This window comes from Taudactylus pleione, unplaced genomic scaffold, assembly GCF_031769625.1.
Source record: "Taudactylus pleione unplaced genomic scaffold, aTauple2 ptg000620l, whole genome shotgun sequence".
Taxonomy (NCBI): Eukaryota; Metazoa; Chordata; class Amphibia; order Anura; family Myobatrachidae; genus Taudactylus; species Taudactylus pleione.
This window is the reverse complement of record NW_028285022.1, coordinates 797,102-820,020: the sequence shown is the minus strand read 5'-3', so window position 1 is coordinate 820,020 and position 22,919 is coordinate 797,102. Positions and strand designations below refer to the sequence as shown.

The following is a 22,919-nucleotide window of genomic DNA, read 5'->3' as shown; positions in this document are numbered from 1 at the left end:
CATATCTACTATCCATGTCTGTCTACATCACACTCTATACTATCCATGTCTGTCTATATTACACTCTCTATAATGTACTTGTCTGTCTATATTACACTCTCTATACTATCCATGTCTGCCTATATCACTCTATATTGTCCTTATTTGTCTACATCACACACTATACTGTTCTTGTCTGTCTACATCACACGCTATACTATCCATGTCTGTCTACATCACACGCTATACTATCCAGGTCTGTCTACATCACACACTATACTATCCATGTCTGTCTACATCACACTCTATACTATCCATGTCTGTCTACATCACACGCTATACTATCCATGTCTGTCTACATCACACGCTATACTGTCCATGTCTGTCCACATCACACACTATACTATCCATGTCTGTATACATCACACTCTATACTATCCATGTCTGTCTACATCACACACTATACTATCCATGTCTGTATACATCACACTCTATACTATCCATGTCTGTCTACATCACACTCTATACTATCCATGTCTGTCTACATCACACTCTATACTATCCATGTCTGTCTACATCACACTCTATACTATCCATGTCTGTCTACATCACACTCTATACTATCCATGTCTGTCTACATCACACTCTATACTATCCATGTCTGTCTACATCACACTCTATACAATCCATGTCTGTCTACATCACATGCTTTATGTTACAGCACACCAGATTCTGACATTATGTTACCATGTCCAGCGGGGTTGGACGGCATCCGGGCCGTGGGCATGGAGTCTCTGGCGCCCGCTGCCGAGGTCCCCGGCTCCTTTTTTTGCTGCCTAGTGCAGCTCCTCCTCACAATTGCGGCTCCCATAGAGCTGCGCGCGCCACTCAGGAACTTCTTTCTTGCACAGGGGCACCATTTGTGAAGCCACTGTGGGTAGCAAATTTGAAGCAGCCCTATATAAGGAGAAGCCTGGCCACTTGTCCTTTGCCAGAGTATAGGCTCCCTAACCTTACTCCAGCGTTCCTGTGATTACATTATCTCGGTGCTGACTTTGGCTTTGTTTTGTGACCTGACTTCGTCTCCTTCCTGGCGCTGCATTTCGTTATTCCGGTTTGACCTTGGCTTTCCTCTGACCTCTTCACATCTGCTCCCTGGTACTATCTTGTCCAGTTGGTTCTGACCCAGCTTGTCAACTACTTAGTAAGCCTGCTTTTACTCCAGAAGAACACCAGCACCTGTACAAGGAAACCAAGTCTGAGGGCCGCGACCTGCGTGTTGGATGCAAATAAGTCCATACCACCTTGCGGGGGTCCCTGGTGAATACCGCCAGCACATTAAACTCCATGCCTCAGTACTGGGTCTAGCCAATCCTGAAGTACGGGTTAGCATCCATTACCCATTTGTGACAGTATTCTCTGGCAAAACATGGATGCCGCTGGTAAGCTTTCACCTCAAGATCTACTGGAGAACCTCCTCGCCAGAGTCAGGCCAGGCCCGGTTATGTAGTGCCTACAAACACTCATGCAGGCTCAGCCACCTCCAGTACAGTCAGGCCCCAAAGGCTGTCTAGGATTTTTGAATCAATGTTCCATTCAATTTAAGGTCCAGGCGGCAAATTTCTCCTCTGAGAGGACAAAGGTGGCTTATGTTATCTTGCTGTTGTCTGGACAGGCCTTGGCATTGGCATTCGGGGTTTTCTGAACTAGTGCTCAATTCAGTTCGAGGTCCAGGCTGCAAATTTCCCTTCCGATTTCAAGGACAAAGGTGGCTTATGTCATATCACTGCTGTCCGGACATGCCTTAGCTTCGACATCCCTGTTGTGGGAAAGAAACGATCCTATGGTCAACAATAGTGCTGATTTCATAGCGGCGTTCACCAAAGTCTTTGATGAGCCCGGACAAGTGTCCTCTGCAGTGTCAGGTATTCTGCACCTGAAGCAAGGCAGTCGGTGCAGTTCCGAACCCTTGCCTCCAAGTTGAGATGGAACAACGAAGCCCTAGTTGCTACATTCATGCAAGGACTTTCAGAACAAATGAAGTATGTACTGGCAGCCCGAGAACTGCCAACCTCTCAGGATAATCTAATATCCTTATGTATCCGGGTAGACCTTTGTCATAAAGAGTGAGCACGAGAGAGGGGACAGTCTCATTGCTTCAGCTTCAAACTTGCTCCTCAATTCATTGCACCAATTGACTCTCTGGAAGAGCCTATGCAGATCGGGATAGTACATCTTCCTGCTGCGGAAAAGAAATGGAGGCTTAAGAACAAGTTATGTCTGTACTGGGGCGAACTGGGTCATTTCTTTGTCAGCTGTTCCAAGCATCCGGAAAATGAGAAGCCCTAACCGATCGAGTGGTGGTCAGGTGCACTTAATCACAACCCAAAAGAGGGTAGTTTTCGATTTGATGTGATGCTACTATTAGGAAACTGTTTGGAGACTCTCAGGGCCTTTCTGGATTTGAGCGCTGACAGCAACTTCATTACAGAAAAGAAGGTTCAGGAGCTAGGAATTCCTAGTGTTTCCCGCTACAGACACCACTCTGTATCATTGGAGTGGATGGGAATAAATTTCTCACGGCTACCATCCACTCCAGAACAACAGAAGTTACCATGAAAGTGGGTGCTCTCTATTTGTAGTTGATGGCCTTCTACATTCTCCCATCGGCTGAGAGTCCGTTTATCCTGGGTATTCCATGGCAACGCAAACACGCTCCTGCATTAGTTTGGAATGAGTCCCAAATCCTGACATGGGGAGTTCAGTGCCATCAGATGTGCTTGCCAACTATTAGACCTCCACTTTGTGTCATCCAGAGTTAGTTCATCTCCCTTGAGGACCCTTTTCCAGCTCCATACCAGTCCTTCAGGTATGTATTCAGTAAAAAAGCAGCTGAAACCCTTCCAGCTCATTGAGAGTGGGACTGCTCTAGATTTTCTACCTGGGAAAATGCCTCCTAGTGAAAGAACAGTTTCCCTCTCGCTTCCTGAGTCACAAGCAGTATCTGAATACATCAAGGAGAACCTTGAGCGTGGGTTCATCCGGGAGTCTGCTCTGTTTTTTGTTAAGAAAAAGGATGGAGGACTGAGACTATCAGGGTTTGAATGTCATCACCATCAAAGATCAATATCCACTACCACTAATCTCGGAGCTCTTTGACCGTATAAAATAGGTTTTTTCAAATTAGATCTCTGTGGGACCTATAACCTAATCAGGATCCAAGAAGGGTATGAGTGGAAGACAGCCTTCAACAAATGGGATGATCATTACGAGTACTTGGTCATGATTTTTGGTTTAAGCAATGTACCAGCTGTTTTCAAAAAGTACTGTACATGAATTACATCTTTCGAGACCTGTTGTATAAGTACGTAGTGGTATATCTGGATGACATCTTTATCTTCTCTAAGGACATAGTGAGTCATCATTGGCATGTTTGCGAAGTACTGTCACGACTTCGTGATCACTAGCTCTTTTGCAAGTTGGAAAAGTGCTCTTCAAACAAATGGACATGTGGTTCCTGGGGTACATAATTTTGGTTGCTAGTCTCCAAATGGACCCTGAGAAGCTTTCCGCCATTGTCAAATGGCCCGTCCGGTGGGGTTGAAGGCAATACAACATTTCCTGGGCTTCTGTAACTTTTACAGGCAGTTCATCAGGAATTATTCTTCTGTTGCAGCTCCCAACAGCACTCTCTCCAAGAAGGGTCAAGAGACCCCGGTGTGGCCTTCTGAGGCAGTGGAGGCATTTGACCAACTGAAGCTGTGTTTTACCTCGGCTCCCATCCTGAAGCAACCAGATTGTGACCAACCTTTCTTCCTAGAGGTGGATGCCTCTACGGTCAGAGTTGGGGCAGTGCTGTCACAGAAGGACAAGGAAGGGAACTGGTAGTCTTGTGGTTTCATTTCCCACAAGTTTCAGCTCTGGAGAAAAATGACACCAACAGGGATAAAGAATTGTTAGCCATCAAGCTGGCCCTGCAGGAATGGCGACATCTGTTGGAGGAGGCAAAATACCTACCTCAAAACCGCTCATGTCTATACTATCGTCAATCCAGATGGTCACTGTTCTTCGACCATTTCAATCTAGTAATCATTTATTGGTTAGGTAGCAAAAACATCAAAGCAGACGCACTATCCCGGCCATTTATTTCTGTGAAAGAGGATGAAGTTCGGGAGGATAATCCCATTCTGCATCGGCTTGCTTGTAGCAGTAACTACCAAAGATAAACTTTCTCCAGGGAAGACATTTGTGGCACCTGAGCTCTGTGCAAAACTACTACAATGGGCACATGGTTCGTGCTTCACCGGTCATGCGGATGTGAAAAAGAACCCTGGAGCTAATTCTTAAGGGTATTGGTGGCCAACGGTCCGTCAAGATGTTTAAAGACTTTGTGGCAGCCTGTTCTACCTGCGCTCAGCACAAAGCTCCACCTCACTCACCCCTGGGTCCCCTGCAACCATTGCCGGTGCCTGACGGGTCTTGGACCCATATGTTCATGGACTTTGTCACTGATTTGCCATCAAGGTTTCAATACCATCTGGGTAGTAGTGGACAGGTTTTCCAAGGTAGCTTACTTTGTTCAATTAAAAGGCTAAAAAGCAAGCAGAGGCTTTCATAAGGGAGATCTTCAGGCTGCATGGGTTCCCTAAGGACATTGTTTCGGACCGTGGGGTAAAATTTACCTCCAAATTCTAAAAGGCAATTTCTAAGTGTTTTGGGGTTAACCTGAGCTTTATATCAGCCTATTATACCCAGAGTAACGGTCAGGTGGAGCGAGTGAACCAGGATTTGGAGACATTAATCTGAATGTACGGGTCGGTCTATCATGTTGATTGGGTCTCCTTGTTGTCATGGGTTGAATTTGCGCATAACAATCTGTTCCGTGAGACATTGGATCATTCTCCATTCTTCATCGAGAACGGGTTCCACCTTGTATTACCAGAATTACCAGTCCTTCGGTCGGTATCACTCCCAGTTGTCCGTGACATGGTGAGGTGGTTTCTCAATATCTGGAAGGATGTAAAGAAGAATTTGTTCAGAGCCTCTTCAAGGTATACAATGTTTGGAGACAGGAAGAGGCAGAAGGTACATTTTACTGAGTCCTGGTGACAGAGTTTGGTTGTCAACCAAACATCTGTGATTGAAGGTACCAACGAAGTAATTTGCTCGCAGGTACATTGGGCCATTTCAGATCCTCCAAGTGGTCAACCCGGTGGCAAACCGTCTAAATCTTCCAGGCACACTTAGGATACCAAATGGTCTTCCACATTTTGCACTTGAAACCGATGGTTCTGAATTGGTTTTCAACATCCTTCAGCTATTTCAGTGGATCATCAGGCGGTATATGAGGTGAAGCAAATTTTGGACTCTGGGTTTCTTGATGTACAGTCCAATTCCTTGTGTACTGGAAAGGTTATGGTCCTGAAAAACACTGTTTGGTCAAGGCATCAGATATTCATGCACCTCAACTTCTCTGGAGATTTAATCAGAAGTTCCCTGGCAAACCATTTAGGGGGTGTTCGGTGCAAACTCCTAGAAGGTGGGGTAATGTCACAGCATGCCGGATCCCGGTGTTCTCCTCCGCTGGTCGGCATCCAGGCACGGGCAGGGAGTCCCAGGCTCCATCTGTGCAACTGGTTGCAGCTCCTCCTCTTGGCTGCGGCTCCCGTAGGGCTACGCGCACCACTCAGGAATTTACTTAAAGGCACAGGGGCGTCAATTGTGATGTCACTGTGGCCAGCAAAACTCAATTGTCATGATCAGGGCTGTGTGTGCTCAGGGACAGCGGACCTTACCTGTCTAGAAGCTATGGCGGGGTCCCGCTGGTGGAGGTGCGGGCACTGGGGGAGCTGCACTGCATGACAGGGGGTTCGCAAGCCAGGGGGATCTGGAGGCATACTGTTCTGAATGCTTGTGATGAGTCTGGGTCAGGTCTGCAGCATGACATGGGGGCTCCCATCTTGGATCTGACACATTCCAACCAATCCAGGCAGAGTATTCCGGGAGTCCTAGCAACCAATCCTGCGCTTCCTTTGGGTATTTAAGGGCTGATCTGCAGTCCTTTCATTGCCAGTGCAACGTTATTCCCAGCTCTAGCTGGGTGCTAGTTCTCTGTGCTCCTTGCTGTGTTTTCCAGACCAGTTTGGTGTTACGACTCTGCTTGCTTCAGGTTCCAGTTATCATCGTTATACCTCTGTGTGCAGCAGCGCTTCTCCTGACTTGCGCTCCCAGTTGGGACCCCTGCTAAGGTCCACGACATCAGCGTCCCCTCCGGCTATCCAGTTGCCTATGGTCAGTACCCATGTGCCTTCCCGTGTACACGGCCGTCTGAGTCACTCACTATCTAATGGGCCACTCATGAGGTACTCCTCTCAAACCAGTGTCCTTCCAATTCCAGAAGTCTGTTCATAAATCCGCTCCTGATTCCACTCTGGGTCCAAGTCCGCAACCATCCGTGACATGAACTACACTATATAAGGAGAAGACTGGCTGCCACTCCTGTGACAGAGTACAGGCTCCCAAACCATACTCCAGCGTTCCAGTGATTACAATAACTTGTTGCTGACTTTGGCTTTGTTTTGTGACCTGATTCCGTCTCCGTCCTTGCGCTGCGATTGGTATTCCGATTCGGACCTTGGCTTCCCTCTGTGACCTGTTTAAGTCTGCTCCCTGGTACCGTCTTGTCCCTTTGGTTCTGACTCAGTTTATTGACTACGTAGAAAACCTGCTTGTATTCCAGAAGACACCAGCACCTGTGTGGAGGCAGCTAAGTCCATACCTCCTTGCGGGGGGTCCCTGGAGAATACTGCCAGCATGTTACACTCCGGCCTCAGTACTGGGTCTTGCCAATCCTGAAGTACGGGTTAGCATCCATTATCCGACCATGAGTTCTGACACTATACCAGAGCTGTAACTACACATTTTGGTGCCCTGAGCCAGAAAGAGCATTGGCACCCCTTCAATTTTCAAGGGACATAATGCACCCAAAAAAGGGCCATGGCTTCATAGGGAAGGGCCAGGGAAGAGATAGGAGAGGCCAGGAGATGCTGGGGATAAATAGGGACATAATATAGTGCACCTGACAGAGGGCCATGGCCTCATGGGGAAGGGCCAAGGAAGAGATAGGGGAGGCCAGGAGATGCTGGGGATAAATAGGGACATAATATAGTGCACCTGACAGAGGGCCATGGCCTCATGGGGAAGGGCCAGGGAAGAGATAGGGGAAGCCAGGAGATGCTGGGGATAAATAGGGACATAATATAGTGCACCTGAGAGAGGGCCATGGCCTCATGGGGAAGGGCCAGGGAAGAGATAGAGGAGGCCAGGAGATGCTGGGGATAAATAGGGACATAATATAGTGCACCTGAGAGAGGGCCATGGCCTCATGGGGAAGGGCCAGGGAAGAGATAGGAGAGGCCAGGAGATGCTGGGGATAAATAGGGACATAATATAGTGCACCTGACAGAGGGCCATGGCCTCATGGGGAAGGGCCAGGGAAGATAAAGGGGAGGCCAGGAGATGCAGGGGATAAATAGGGACATAATATAGTGCACCTGAGAGAGGGCCATGGCCTCATGGGGAAGGGCCAGGGAAGAGATAGGGGAGGCCAGGAGATGCTGGGGATGAAATAAGAGGAAGCTACAAGCAAGAATGATAATAAACAGAAATTTCACAGGCCCAAACAGCGCCCCCTGACCTGTGGTGCCCTATGCGATGGCACCGGCCGCACTACCCTAGCTATGGCCCTGCACTATACTATCCATGTCTGTATACATCACATGCTATAGAATCCTTGTCTGTCTACATTATATGCTATACTGTCACTACCATATATAGATTATAGCGTATGTACTACAGACGTAATATGAGTATATGACACGTTCCACAAGAAACGCTCCCTCCCCAGGTCTCCTATGACCCCAATATGGAAAAATGATGACTTACTGGTATAATTGGTTTCTGTTCCTGGATAAGTGATTGGTGGCTTAGTGGTCCTCTTCCTGCGTATAATGATCGGGTCTGGTCCTGTAGTAACATCACCCGTGTATGTCCCTGTAATATAATCATGTTATTACTGAGCAGTCTCATGTGTCCTTCTCCTCTCTGTCTCTGCAACATAATATCTACTATCCTTGTCTGTCTACATCACACTCTATACTGTCCATGTCTGTTTACATCACACACCATACTATCCATGTCTGTCTATATCACACACTATACTGTCCATGTCTGTCTACATCACACTCTATACTGTCCATGTATGTCTACATCACACTCTATACTGTCCATGTCTGTCTACATCACACTCTATACTGTCCATGTCTGTCTACATCACACTCTATACTGTCCTTGTCTGTCTACATCACACTCTATACTATCCATGTATGTCTACATCACACTCTATACTATCCATGTATGTCTACATCACACTACTATCCATGTCTGTCTACATCACACTCTATACTGTCCATGTCTGTCTACATCACACTCTATACTGTCCATGTCTGTCTACATCACACTCTATACTGTCCTTGTCTGTCTACATCACACTCTATACTGTCCATGTCTGTCTACATCACACGCTATACTATCCTTGTCTGTCTACATCACACTCTATACTGTCCTTGTCTGTCTACATCACACTCTATACTGTCCTTGTCTGTCTACATCACACGCTATACTGTCCATGTCTGTCTACATCACACGCTATACTGTCACTACCATATATAGATTATAGTGTATGTACTACAGACGTAATATGAGTATATGACACGTTCCCCAAGAAACGCTCCCTCCCCAGGTCTCCTGTGACCCCAATATGGAAAAATGATGACTTACTGGTATAATTGGTTTCTGTTCCTGGATAAGTGATTGGTGGCTTAGTGGTCCTCTTCCTGCGTATAATGATCGGGTCTGGTCCTGTAGTAACATCACCCGTGTATCTCCCTGTAATATAATCATGTTATTACTGAGCAGTCTCATGTGTCCTTCTCTCTGTCTATGCAACATAATATCTACTATCCATGTCTGTCTACATCACACGCTATACTATCCATGTCTGTCTACATCACACGCTATACTGTCCATGTCTGTCTACATCACACTCTATACTGTCCATGTCTGTCTACATCACACGTTATACTGTCCTTGTCTGTCTACATCACACGCTATACTGTCTCTACCATATATACAGATGTGTCCACATACACCTTTCTGAAAACTGTGCCATGGTTCTCAATTTGGCATGACATCAATTCTCATATTGTCGTGCCGTGCTATCTGCGGTGCAGCAAAGGTGCAATTCATACTTTCACCACTGGGTGGCCAGTGTATCATGTAATGTAGCACTTTATAGTGTTCAACCTATGTAGCAAAGATACAGTAGTGGCCTCCTTTGGATTTTAATGGAGGGCAAACAAGGAGTTTTCAGGAGTGTTTATTTTAAGGTGCAATATGCATTTGCATCTAAATCACTGTATTAGCCGCTGAAACACTGTACTAGCACCGAAAAAACTCACTAGGAAACTGTCATCAGAAAGACAGATTCCGTACTTTCCTCCACCAGTATTGTGGCATAGTGGTAAAGTCACCGCACATCACACTTGGCAGTAAGGGTTTGAATCCCAGTGTAAATATTTTTTTTTTTTTTGCTCCAAAAATAAAATTTATATAATTCAATAATATAATAATATCAATAATATTATTGTAATAATAATAAAACTTTTTAGAATAATATATTTCATCTAGAGGCTGTGAACACCGTGTACACTATGTGGGGATCTGAGTCAGTGAGGTTGGCATGTGCGTGTAATGATTTCTTAGTGTCGAAATTTCCCCTAGAAAATATGGCTCGATATTTCATATACAGTACTGGTTCTAGATATAGATTATAATTCAAAAACTGGCCATCAGTAACTTACAGTGTGTTCTTTTTTTTCATGTCCTTTTTCAGAACAACCCATTGCTTGTCTCAACACAGAGGGGGGGGGGGGGGAGGAATTCATTTGTAAAGGCTGCACTTTTTACACAGACAACAAATCAAGTTTTCATTAGCCCTCCCCCTGTGTGTTGTTACTACTCATTAATGTTGCCCTTTGTGTATTGAGACACTTTTGTACTTTCGATCTCTCCCTTCCTCCCAAAACTGTACTCATTTTCCATGGGAAACACCCCCCCCCCTCCCATACATACATAAATGCACCGACTGTCGTGTTTTGGTTCTGAATCTGGTTTTGACCACCTCACAATATTATATTTTTCATCTTGTTAAAGCCAAAAGGTTGCATCCAGCTAGCTGGCTGACTAAGCTAAGTGACACAGTGGGCGACACTAACATGTGGCCGTTCATCTTCCAATTTCCAACATGGATACAGTGTGTTATACAGTGTGGGTTGGATACACCAATAGTGCACATACTGTGGCAGCAGTGTTGGCATAGCAGGGTTGCTGACGTTGTCCTCAGTACATGGAATGGTGGTGCTACGGTGCTGGCAGTGTCCTCAGTGAAGGGTACTGATGATGTCGGGAGTGCCAGTGGTGTCTTTAGTGCAGGTTTGCAGGCTGCATCGGCATTGTAGGGGTTGCTGACGGTGTCCTCAGCATGTGGTTTGGCCATGCTGCGGTGCTGACAGTGTCCTAAGTGTAGGGTACCAGCGATGTTGGCAGTGCAGGGGTGCCAGCAGTGTCCTCAGTACAGGTTTGCTGACTGTGTTGGCAGTACAGGGGTGTTCTTAATGCAGGGTGCCGGCGATGTCGGCAGAGCGGGGGTGCCAGTAGTGTCCTCAGTGAAGGGTACTGGCGATGTCGGCAGTGCAAGGGTGCCAGCAGTATCCTCAGTGCAGGTTTGCTGACTGTGTTGGCAGTGTAGAGGTGTTCTCAATGCAGGGTGATTGCAATTTCGGCAGAGCGTGGGTGCCAGCGGTGTCCTCAGTGCATGAGTGCTGACAGTGTCTGCAGTGCAGGGGTACTGGTGGTGTCCACAGTGTGGGAGTGTCGGCAGTGTGGGGGTCGCTGACTGTGTCCTCAGTATGTGGGGCAGCAGTGCAGGAGTGTCGGCAGCAGTGGTGTCAGCAGCGGGGGATGCTGCCAGTGGGGTGCCGGCAGCGGGGGTACAGGTGGTGTAGGGCAGCGGGGGATGGTGGGCGCCATCTTCTTTTGCTTCCTGTGTGCATATTAAATGGACTTAACGCTGATTGGCTGAGAGCCGTGATGGAAGGCTCTCTCAGCCAATCAGTGTTAAGCCCACTCAATACAAAACCTCGTGACCCCACAACCTCGTGACCCAAGAGTGGGATTGTGAGGTTTTGCCTCGGGTTAGTGATCTGGGGCAGGCAGAGAGATCCGAGCACCCTCTTTGGGTCGGCGCCCTTGTTCGACCGCACTGGTCGAACATCCCAAGAGTTGGCTCTGATTAGGGGGTCCTTAGCTCCCCAGGGATCCCCGGCCTGGGCTGATTAGCGGTCAGGTTTAATGCTTTGACTTGGGGGCCCAGTGAAAGGGCTCCCCTGGCTGTGGCATTAGCCCCCTCACTAGAAAAAGTCTGGTGCTGGTTCTGAATTTTACAGGGGGACCCTACTCATTTTTTCCCCGAGTTTCCAAAATCAGATCAATGCCCAGTGCTAGTTGCGCACTGTCGCTATGACGTTTGTCCCTCATATTTTTGCAACCAGAGCTGGTTCTGACTAGCCCAGTGCTTGTTGTGCTTAAGTACAGGGGACCCCTATGTCATTTGTCCCCTGTATTTAATCAAAACCAGCACTGGGTCACTAAAAGCTCAGGGCTCTTTTGTGGAGGGGGGGCATGCCATTTTTTATTTTTGTTTGTTTTCACAGGTTTTTTTTTTTTTTTTAACCACAGCAACAGAGACGGGTCTCTCTGATCCCATCTATGCTCTGTGTCATTGATATACATAGCCGCACAGAGGGGTCTCTCTGATCCCGTCTATGCTCTGTGTCATTGATATACATAGCCGCACAGAGGGGTCTCTCTGATCCCGTCTATGCTCTGTGTCATTGATATACATAGCCGCACAGAGGGGTCTCTCTGATCCCGTCTATGCTCTGTGTCATTGATATACACAGCCGCACAGAGGGGTCTCTCTGATCCCGTCTATGCTCTGTGTCATTGATATACACAGCCGCACAGAGGGGTCTCTCTGATCCCGTCTATGCTCTGTGTCATTGATATACACAGCCGCACAGAGGGGTCTCTCTGATCCCGTCTATGCTCTGTGTCATTGATATACACAGCCGCACAGAGGGGTCTCTCTGAACCCGTCTATGCTCTGTGTCATTGATATACACAGCCGCACAGAGGGGTCTCTCTGATCCCGTCTATGCTCTGTGTCATTGATATACACAGCCGCACAGAGGGGTCTCTCTGATCCCGTCTATGCTCTGTGTCATTGATATACACAGCCGCACAGAGGGGTCTCTCTGATCCCGTCTATGCTCTGTGTCATTGATATACACAGCCGCACAGAGGGGTCTCTCTGATCCCGTCTATGCTCTGTGTCATTGATATACACAGCCGCACAGAGGGGTCTCTCTGATCCCGTCTATGCTCTGTGTCATTGATATACATAGCCGCACAGAGGGGTCTCTCTGATCCCGTCTATGCTCTGTGTCATTGATATACATAGCCGCACAGAGGGGTCTCTCTGATCCCGTCTATGCTCTGTGTCATTGATATACATAGCCGCACAGAGGGGTCTCTCTGATCCCGTCTATGCTGTGTGTCATTGATATACATAGCCGCACAGAGGGGTCTCTCTGATCCTGTCTATGCTCTGTGTCATTGATATACACAGCCGCACAGAGGGGTCTCTCTGATCCCGTCTATGCTCTGTGTCATTGATATACACAGCCGCACAGAGGGGTCTCTCTGATCCCGTCTATGCTCTGTCATTGATATACACAGCCGCACAGAAGGGTCTCTCTGATCCCGTCTATGCTCTGTGTCATTGATATACACAGCCGCACAGAGGGGTCTCTCTGATCCCGTCTATGCTCTGTGTCATTGATATACATAGCCGCACAGAGGGGTCTCTCTGATCCCGTCTATGCTCTGTGTCATTGATATACATAGCCGCACAGAGGGGTCTCTCTGATCCCGTCTATGCTGTGTGTCATTGATATACATAGCCGCACAGAGGGGTCTCTCTGATCCCGTCTATGCTCTGTGTCATTGATATACACAGCCGCACAGAGGGGTCTCTCTGATCCCGTCTATGCTCTGTGTCATTGATATACACAGCCGCACAGAGGGGTCTCTCTGATCCCGTCTATGCTCTGTTTCATTGATATACACAGCCGCACAGAGGGGTCTCACTGATCCCATCCGTGCTTCTGTGTCAATGTACAAAAGTGTCTCATGAAAATGTGGTTTATTGTCTGTCTGTGGGAAATGTGCAGACTTTACAAAATGAATTCATGCCCCCTCCCCTCTGTGTTGAGAAAAGCAAAGGATTTACCTGGAGAAGGACATAAACATATAGTATATTACTGATGGTCAGTTTTTGAATTATACTATATATATATATATATATATATATATATATATATATATATATATATATTGAATCATAAAAATTTATTTTTGGAGAAAAAAATAGGTTTACACTGAGATTCAAACCCTAATTTCCTGGTGTGATGTGCAGTCACCTTACCACTACGCTATAACACCTACAGGGAAATACTGAAGTCTTTTACCTCTTACAAAGTGAAAATGAACTGAAACTGACAGATCCAGCTAGAAATATAGCAATGGTTTTTTTTTTTCAGCATATGAAATATGGTGCTATAATTCCAAGTGCTATTTTCTATTGTGTAGGACTTTTTACTGTATATGTAGCCAAAGTATGCAGGAAATTCTGTAAGCCTGTCTGGCACTGCAATGGGAAGCAGCTCACTGTATTGGATCTTCCTCCCCAGCTTTCTACTTAGGCAGCCACAGTATACTTTTCTAAAAATGCCACCTGCTGTCTGAAAAGTGGTACTACACTATATTTCAGCCTCCTTACACATGCCCTGACATGTATATCTTGGCAGGGCTGGTTATCTGATGCCATGAATGGCAGGCCATGGCTCAATTTTCACAAAGGTGTATGTGGACACATCTGTGGATTACAGCGTATGTACTACAGACATAATATGAGTATATGACACGTTCCCCAAGAAACACGCTCCCTCCCCAGGTCTCCTTTGACCCCAATATGGAAAAAATATGAGATATGGTAAGAACTTACCCTTGTTATCTCTATTTCTACGAAGTCCATAGGGTTCCACAGGATACCTTGGGGTATAGGTGATGACGTCAGGCATCGGGCACCATAGAGTTAAGTTTCAGCCTCCCAGGATGCACTAGGGTCCCCCTCCTATACCCCACCCCTGAGCCAAGGCATCTCAGTTAGGTACCAAGCCATAGGCCGGAGGAGGAAAAGGAAGAGAGCGAAGAAAGATCTGGACACACACAAGAATCACATTCTCACCAGAGGGAGACGGAAACACCGGTGACTAGAGCAAAGCCCATCTGTAGCACAGGTGCGACAGGGCGGGAGTCCTGTGGAACAATATGGACTTCGTAGAAATTTAGATAACAAGGGTAAGTTCTTACCATATCTCATATTTTCTACTTCAGGGTCCATAGGGTATCCACAGGATACCTTGGGGATGTCCCAAAGCAGTATCCTTTAAGGGTGGGGACACTCCTGTGCTGAAAGGAGAATCCACCGGCCGAAGGAAGCATCCTGAGAGGCGAAGGTGTCAAACCTGTAATACCTCATGAAGGTATGGACAGAAGACCATGTAGCAGCCTTGTAGATCTGGACTGCAGAGGCACCACGTCGAGCTGCCCACGAAGGACCCACAGACCTAGTGGAATGAGCCTTCACAGAAGGAGGAACCGGCAGGCCTTCATGAAGATAAGCTTCAGAAATAGCCATACGGATCCAGGCTGCCAAAGTTTGCTTTGAAGCAGGCCAACCCTTTTTACGGAAGCCATAGAGGACAAACAAGGCGTCCGACTTCCTAAACGAAGAAGTGCGGTCAACATAAGTCCTCAAGGCCCGCACAACATCCAAAGTGGCCTCACCCACTGAAAGGCCAGGTGAGTTAAAAGCCGGAACAACTATTTCCTCGTTAACATGAAACTGGGAAACAACTTTGGGAAGAAATTCAGGACGAGTGCGTAGCACTGCCCTGTTCCCATGAAAAATCAAGAAAGGGAGTCTACAAGAGAGAGCCCCTAAATCAGAAACCCGTCTGGCCGAAGCTATGGCCAGAAGGAAAACAAACAGTCTTAGCTGTTAGCCATTTAAGATCCACTGAGCCCAGTGGTTCAAACGGCGGTCCCTGGAGAGCCCTCAGGACCACAGCCAAGTCCCAAGGTGCCACAGGTGGAACAAATGGCGGCTGAATTCGCAGAACACCTTGCATAAAGGTGCGCACATCAGGGATTGTAGCAATCCTACGGGGAAACCAGACAGACAGGGCCGAAACCTGCACCTTCAAAGAAGCAAGGCGAAGCCCATCGTCTAGTCCCGCTTGTAGGAAGGCGGGTACCCGAGACAGACCTCTCGGTCGACACCACTGGAAGAACGTATGCCACACGCTATGGTATATTATCGCGGAAGACGGTTTCCGAGCTCTTAGCATGGTACGCACTACAGAGCTGGAAAACCCCCTGGACCTTAACATGGCTGTCTCAACAGCCACGCCGTCAAAGACAACCGAGACAGGTCCGGATGAAAACAAGGACCCTGTGACAGAAGGTCCGGTCGGAGCGGTAAGCGTAGAGGACTGTCCATGGACAGACCCTGAAGGTCTGAGAACCAGTGCCGTCTAGGCCATGCGGGAGCTATCAACAGGAGCGTCCCTCCTTCCTGTTTGAATTTCCGGATTACCCGTGGAAGAAGGGAAACCGGAGGAAAGAGGTAAGCAAACCGGAACGTCCACCGGACGGACAGAGCATCCACCAGAGATGCCTCTTGGTCTCTTGTGCGAGACCCGTACACCGGCAACTTGTTGTTGTGCCAGGACGCCATGAGGTCGATCTCTGGAAGACCCCACCTGTCCACCAGCAGTTGAAACACGTCCGGCTGCAGGGACCATTCCCCTGGATGAACGTCCTGGCGACTGAGAAAGTCCGCCTCCCAGTTTAGCACTCCCGGGATGAAGACAGCCGATATGGCCTGAAGATTGTGCTCCACCCATACCAGGATCCGAGACACCTCCACGAGAGCAGCCCGACTTCGGGTTCCTCCTTGCCGGTTTATGTAGGCCACGGTGGTAGCACTGGGTGACCTCGGAGAACCCAATGGGCCTGCTGGAGAGCATTGAAGACCGCTCAAAGTTCCAAGATGTTTATTGGAAGCTCTGCTTCTGCTGGAGTCCACCTGCCCTGGAACAAGTGTGGACCCGAAACTGCTCCACAGCCCCGAAGACTGGCGTCCGTTGTCAACAGGACCTAATTCGCCACCCAGAATGGATGACCCTTGTTGAGATGGGTCGTCTGCAACCACCAGGCAAGGGACAAACGAACCTCCGGAGTGAGCACTATCATCTGGGATTTTAGAGACTGAGGCAGTCCATTCCATACCGACACCATGGAGCCCACAGCAACCTCATCGCCGAGTGCAGAGACACCCGTCGGCTCTGCAGACAACTGCGCACCCTCGACTGTAAGGCAGAGATCTTTTCCCCCGTCACAAAGATCCTTTGCTGTCCCGAGTCCAATAAGGCTCCGAGGTGCAGAATCCGCCGAGATGTGATCAGGGTGGACTTCTGCCAGTTTATCAACCAGCCGTGCCGTTGCAGTAGCGCAATGGTCAGGTCCAAGTGGCGGAGAAGGAGCTCCGGAGAGCCTGCCACTAAGAGAAGGTCATCCAAGTACGGCAACATGCGGATTCCCTGCAGCCGCAGGGAAGCTGCCATGACCGCCATCACCTTGGTGAAAACACGTGGTGCTGTCGCCAGGCCAAAAGGTAACGCCCGGAACTGAAAGTGGTCGCTGCGGATTGCAAACCTGAGGAACTGCTGATGGCGCAAAATAGGGACATGCAGGTAAGCGTCCTGCATGTCCAATGACACCATGTAGTCCCCTGGTTCCAGCGCCAGAATAATGGACCGTAGAGTCTCCATCCGAAACTTCGGCACCCACAAAGATTTGTTGAGAGCTTTGAGGTTGAGAATCGGACGAAACGACCCATTGGGTTTCTGCACCAAAAATAGATTGGAATAGAAACCCTGGCCCCTCTGGGAGAATGGAACAGGCACTATAACTCCAGCCTGGAGCATAGTGTGCAAAACCTTCCGCACCTCCGTGGCTTTGTTCCGGTCTGATGGTAGACCCGTAGTGAAGAATCGAGCCGGGGGTCTGTGCCGGAAGGAGAGGGCATACCTACGTGAGACCACCTGGAGAACCCAAGTGTCTGTCGTGGTGACCGACCAACACCGGGCAAACTGCAGCAGGCGGCCTCCCACTTTGGGATCCCCCAAAGGGAAGCCCGGACCGTCAGGCCGCAGGCTTGTCATCTGACTTAGGGGCCGGACGTCTGGTACTCCAGGCCTGCTTCCGGGGCTTAGCCGATTTCTTGGGGCCAGCCTGTCGGGGAAAGGACTGTGCCTTAGGCCTGCCCTGGGCCCTATAAGGCCGAAAGGATGGAGTACCTGAACGAGAAGGAACAGCAGACGATGGGAGACATGCCGATTTAGCTGCCGCCAGCGTGGCTACAATCTTGTCCAGGTCCAGACCGAAGAGAACTTCTCCGTTAAAAGGCAACGCCTCCAAACCCTTTTTGGAATCAGGGTCCGCCTTCCAGGATCGCAACCACAAGGTGCGACGAGCAGCCACAGCTGAAATTCGAGACGCCAGGGTACTAATATCCAAGGCCGCTTCGTTGATATAAGTGGCCGAATCTCGGAGATTGCCGATCAACTCCGTTTGCTCAGTCGAACAGTCGGAATCGACGGATGCCTCCAACGTATCAGCCCAGTGTTCCATAGCTCTGGCAACCCAGCAAATGGCCATAGCTGGCCGCGCTGCCCCCCCGCAAGGGAATAGAGGGACTTCAGGCAGATCTCCACCTTGCGGTCCGTAGCATCCTTAAGAGAGGACATGGATGGCATGGGCAATGTGGCACTACGGACAAGGCGTGTCACATGAGAATCCACCTGTGGAGGGGATTCCCACTTGGCAAAATAATTGTCCGCAAACGGATACGCCACTGCTAAACGCCTTTGAGGCTGGTATCGTTTGCCTGGCTGTTTCCACGCTTCCTCTAGGTGGTCAACTAATTGTCCCGAAAGAGGAAACACTGTGGTATCTCCTTTAACATCTTTGAAAAAGGCGTATTTGGACTTTGATACCGGAGGCTCCTCATCCTCAATAACTAAAGCAGTACGGACTGCACGAATAAGGCCAGGTATATACACCTTAGACTTAGCGTCCGACTCTTTAGGACGGGGAGGTTCCTCGTCAGAAAGATCCAGAATCTCCCCATCGTCAGTCGTCCCATCGTCGTCCTCCTAAGGAGCAGACAGAGACGCCACCGGCCGCTTGTGAGGCCGCATCACAGACTCCCCTTGCAACACTTCTGACAACTGCTGTACAGAGCTTGTTAATGAATTAACCCACGCAGGCTCATGAGAGACCTGAGGAGGGGAAATAGGGAGACTGTGGGGTACCATTAGTTGTCTCGGGAACCCCTGCATGGGTGATGACACCACTGACTGCTGGGACAAACCCATCTGAGTGAAGGCAGGCTGTGGAGCTAACTGGCCCACGAGGGTTGTAAGCGCTTTGGCAAAACAAGCCCAGGGCGGCTCCTGTATCGGAGCCGTGACCGTAATCGGTTGCGTCAACGAATAACACCGTCGACATAGTCCCTCCGCACTACCGTCCCCCTCCGCTATAGGTACCTTGCATGTAGTACATAAAAGCTGGAGAGGAAAATCACTTTCAGACATAATGGTAAGTACGTGACCCCTCACACTGATACTCGTTAGTATAGTGTGAGACCACCCTGCAAGCACCGCACCACAAGGGCTTTAGCAGAAAGAACAGGGACAGTTAAATGCTGACAGATAGAAAATGAAGGCACAGGCAGCAGACGCTAGCATAGGTCACATACAATGCAAAGAAATCAATTCCTGTACTATCAGCGCTGATCCTCAACTACGCAGGCTCAGAGCCTGGTAGGACACAGCGCTGCATACACAGACCTTAATCCAATGGAGGAGAGGTATGCAGGGGGACCCAGACCACGATGCCACCGTTCATCAGCGTCCAGCAGCGCACACCATGCTTTCAGCAAAGATGGCCACCGAGCAGAGGCGCCGGCCTGGGGGAGGAGCGCTGCCACAGGGCCAGTCAGCGTGTGCAGAGAGGGCTGTGTGCAGCGGGGGAGGCGCCGGCTGTGAGAAAGGGAAGGCGCGCTCCCCTGGCATGCATTTAACCCCTGGGACGACGCAGCGCTACCGCTCTGCCACGGTCCTGTTGTCCCAGGGGGGTAGTGGAAGCGCAGGTTAGAACCTGGCTCCATGCTGCAGCCAGTCCCCAGGGAGCCCCCAGCCTGGGGACTCTGGACCATGTATCAGCGGGGACCCACCGCGGGACCCCGCTGCTTACCTTGCTGTCCCCCTTGATTCCGGCCATGTTCCTGAACATCTGGGGTCACTGCTAGCTGTGACCCCAGATGCCTACCAGCATCCCCGAATCAGTACCGGCGGGGGTGTAGGGAGGACAGCATGGATGCCAGGACTGACAGTCCATGCTGTACTTCCAGATGTGTAGCCACAGCTGCATTGAAGAAACTTCAGGGGCTCTTCATAGCCCCCCTCTAACAGGTGCATCCGACTCCGGCCGAGCACCAAACGAAACTGAGATGCCTTGGCTCGGGGGCGGGGTATAGGAGGGGGACCCTAGTGCATCCTGGGAGGCTGAAACTTAACTCTATGGTGCCCGATGCCTGACGTCATCACCTATACCCCAAGGTATCCTGTGGATACCCTATTGACCCTGAAGTAGAAATGATGACTTACTGGTATAATTGGTTTCTGTTCCTAGATAAGCGATTGGTGGCTTAGTGGTCCTCTTCCTGCGTATAACGATCGGGTCTGGTCCTGTAGTAAAATCACCCGTGTATCTCCCTGTAATATAATCATGTTATTACTGAGCAGTCTCATGTGTCCTTCTCCTCTCTGTCTACATCACACTCTATACTATCCTTGTCTGTCTACATCACACGCTACACTATCCATGTATGTCTACATCACACGCTACACTATCCATGTATGTCTACATCACACGCTACACTATCCATGTATGTCTACATCACACTCTATACTATCCATGTCTGTCTACATCACACACTGTACTATCCATATCTATCTACATCACACTCTATAATGTCCATGTCTGTCTACATCACACTCTATACAATCCATGTCGGTCTACATCACACTCTATACTAGGGGTGTGCACCGGCCATTTTTCGTGTTTTGTGTTTTGGTTTTGGATCTGGATCTTTCTTCGTGTTTTGGATCTGGATTGGTTTTGCCAAAACCACCCTTCCGTGTTTTGGGTTCTGGGTTTTGTGTTTTGGATCTGTATTTTTTTTTAAAAAAGCATAAAAACAGCTAAAATCACAGAATTTGTGTGTTTTTCTGCTCCTATGCTATTATTAACCTCAATAACCTTAATTTCCACTCATTTCCAGTCTATTCTGAACACCTCACAATAGTGTTTTTATGTCCAAAAGGTTGCACCGAGGTAGCTGGATGACTATGCTAAGCGACACGAGTGGGCGGCACAAACACGTGACCCATCTAGGCGTGATACTGCAGTGGCAGACAGGATGGCAGTTAGAAAAACTAGGCCCCAAACTGAACATAATGCAAAGAAAAAAAAGAGGTGCAAGATGGAATTGTCCTTGGGCCCTCCCACCCACCCTTATGTTGTATAAACAGGACATGCACACTTTAACAAACCAAACATTTCAGCGCCAGGGTCTGCCACACGACTGTGGCTGAAATGATTGGTTCGTTTGGGCCCCCACAAAACAAGCTGGCAATTAATCTGTCCCTGCACAAACTGGCTCTACAAAGGCAAGATGTCGTCCTCATCCTCTGATTCCTCACCCTCTTCAGTGTTGTGTACATCCTCATCCTCACAGAGTATTAATTCGTCCCCGCTGGAATCCACAACCACAGGTCCCTCTGTACGTTCTGGAGGCTGGTCTCCCTGGAAGAGTTGATAATTCATTTTATGAACATCATCTTCTCCACATTTTGTGGAAGCAACCTCCTACGCCTTTTGCTGACAAGGTTCCCGGCTGCACTAAACACTCTTTCGGAGTACACACTGGAGGGGTGGCAACTCAGGTAAAATAGAGCCAGTTTGTACAGGGACCTCCAAATTGCTTCTTTTTCCTGCCAGTACAGGTACGGACTGTCTGACATGCCTACTTGGATGCTGTCACCTATGTAATCCTTTAACAGACAGAGGCACGCTTGTCGCTGCTGCTTTGAGGACAGTATCATATGCACTACTTTTGTTGATGCACGTGCGGCTATTGCGCACACAATTCACAAACACAGAAAAAATATTATTTTTTTTAGCACTTGGGGGGAGCACCCCTGATGGACAGAGCACCCCCTGGACAACACTACAGCACCCCTTTAGGACTGGGACACTGCACAGGACTTTGGAGTGGACACAGCCCCTATGGAGAACTGACTGCACAACACAGTCCACCCAGCCCCTATGGACTTTGAAGTAGTGGACAACAGCAGCACAGCGCAGCACAGCACAACACTACTCTGCACTACACTACACTACACTACACAGCCCAGCCAGCCCTAACTCCCACCCTCCCTCTTCACTGTCCACAGCCGAGTGAGAAAATGGCGCCGACGCGGGTACCTTATATAGGATCCAAAACCCGCGAGACCCGGAAGGCGGGATGATGACGTTTTGCCTCGATTTCAGATCCGAGTCAGGCGGGAAGAGTCGAGCCTGACACGGATCGGCCTCGGATCGGCCTCGGATCGGGGGGGCTCGGGGGGGTTCGGATTTCAGAAATCCGAACCCGCTCACCCCTACTCTATACTATCCATGTCTGTCTACATCACACGCGATAGTATCCATGTCTGTCTACATCACACTCTATACTATCCATGTCTGTCTATATCACACGCTATACTATCCATATCTGTCTATATCACACTCTATACTATCCATGTCTGTCTACATCACACACTATACTATCCATGTCTGTCTACATCACACTCTAACCTATCCATGTCTGTCTACATCACACTCTATACTATCCATGTCATGTCTGTCTACATCACACTCTATACTATCCATGTCATGTCTGTCTACATCACACTCTATACTATCCATGTCTGTCTACATCACACTCTATACTATCCATGTCTGTCTACATCACACGCTATACTGTACTTGTCTGTCTACATAACACGCTGGATAATCCATATCTGGTCTGTCTACATCACACGTTATACTGTCCATGTCTGTCTACATCACACACTATACTATCCATGTCTGTCTACATCACTCTCTATACTATCCATGTCTGTCTACATCACACTCTATACTGTCCATGTCTGTCTACATCACACTCTATACTGTCCATGTCTGTCTACATCACACGCTATACTGTCCATGTCTGTCTACATCACACGCTATACTGTCCATGTCTGTCTACATCACACGCTATGCTGTCCATGTCTGTCTACATCACACGCTATGCTGTCCATGTCTGTCTACATCACACGCTATACTGTCCATGTCTGTCTACATCACACTCTATACTATCCATGTCTGTCTACATCACACTCTATACTATCCATGTCTGTCTACATCACACTCTATACTGTCCTTGTCTGTCTACATCACATGCTATACTGTCCATGTCT

At 48.7% G+C, this 22,919-nt stretch overlaps 1 protein-coding gene across 1 annotated transcript in view; it reads right to left on the bottom strand.

The window, feature by feature from the left end:
- LOC148479330 (uncharacterized) overlaps nucleotides 1-22,919 on the bottom strand; it is a 212,260-nt gene that overhangs the window by 152,684 nt on the left and 36,657 nt on the right. Inside the window, exons 6-8 of the mRNA XM_088454607.1 lie at nucleotides 20,019-20,126; nucleotides 8,818-8,925; nucleotides 7,924-8,031 (exon numbers count right to left, since the gene is read on the bottom strand). Coding sequence (XP_088310733.1) covers nucleotides 7,924-8,031; nucleotides 8,818-8,925; nucleotides 20,019-20,126 — 324 coding nt within the window. The remainder of the gene's footprint in view (nucleotides 1-7,923; nucleotides 8,032-8,817; nucleotides 8,926-20,018; nucleotides 20,127-22,919) is intronic.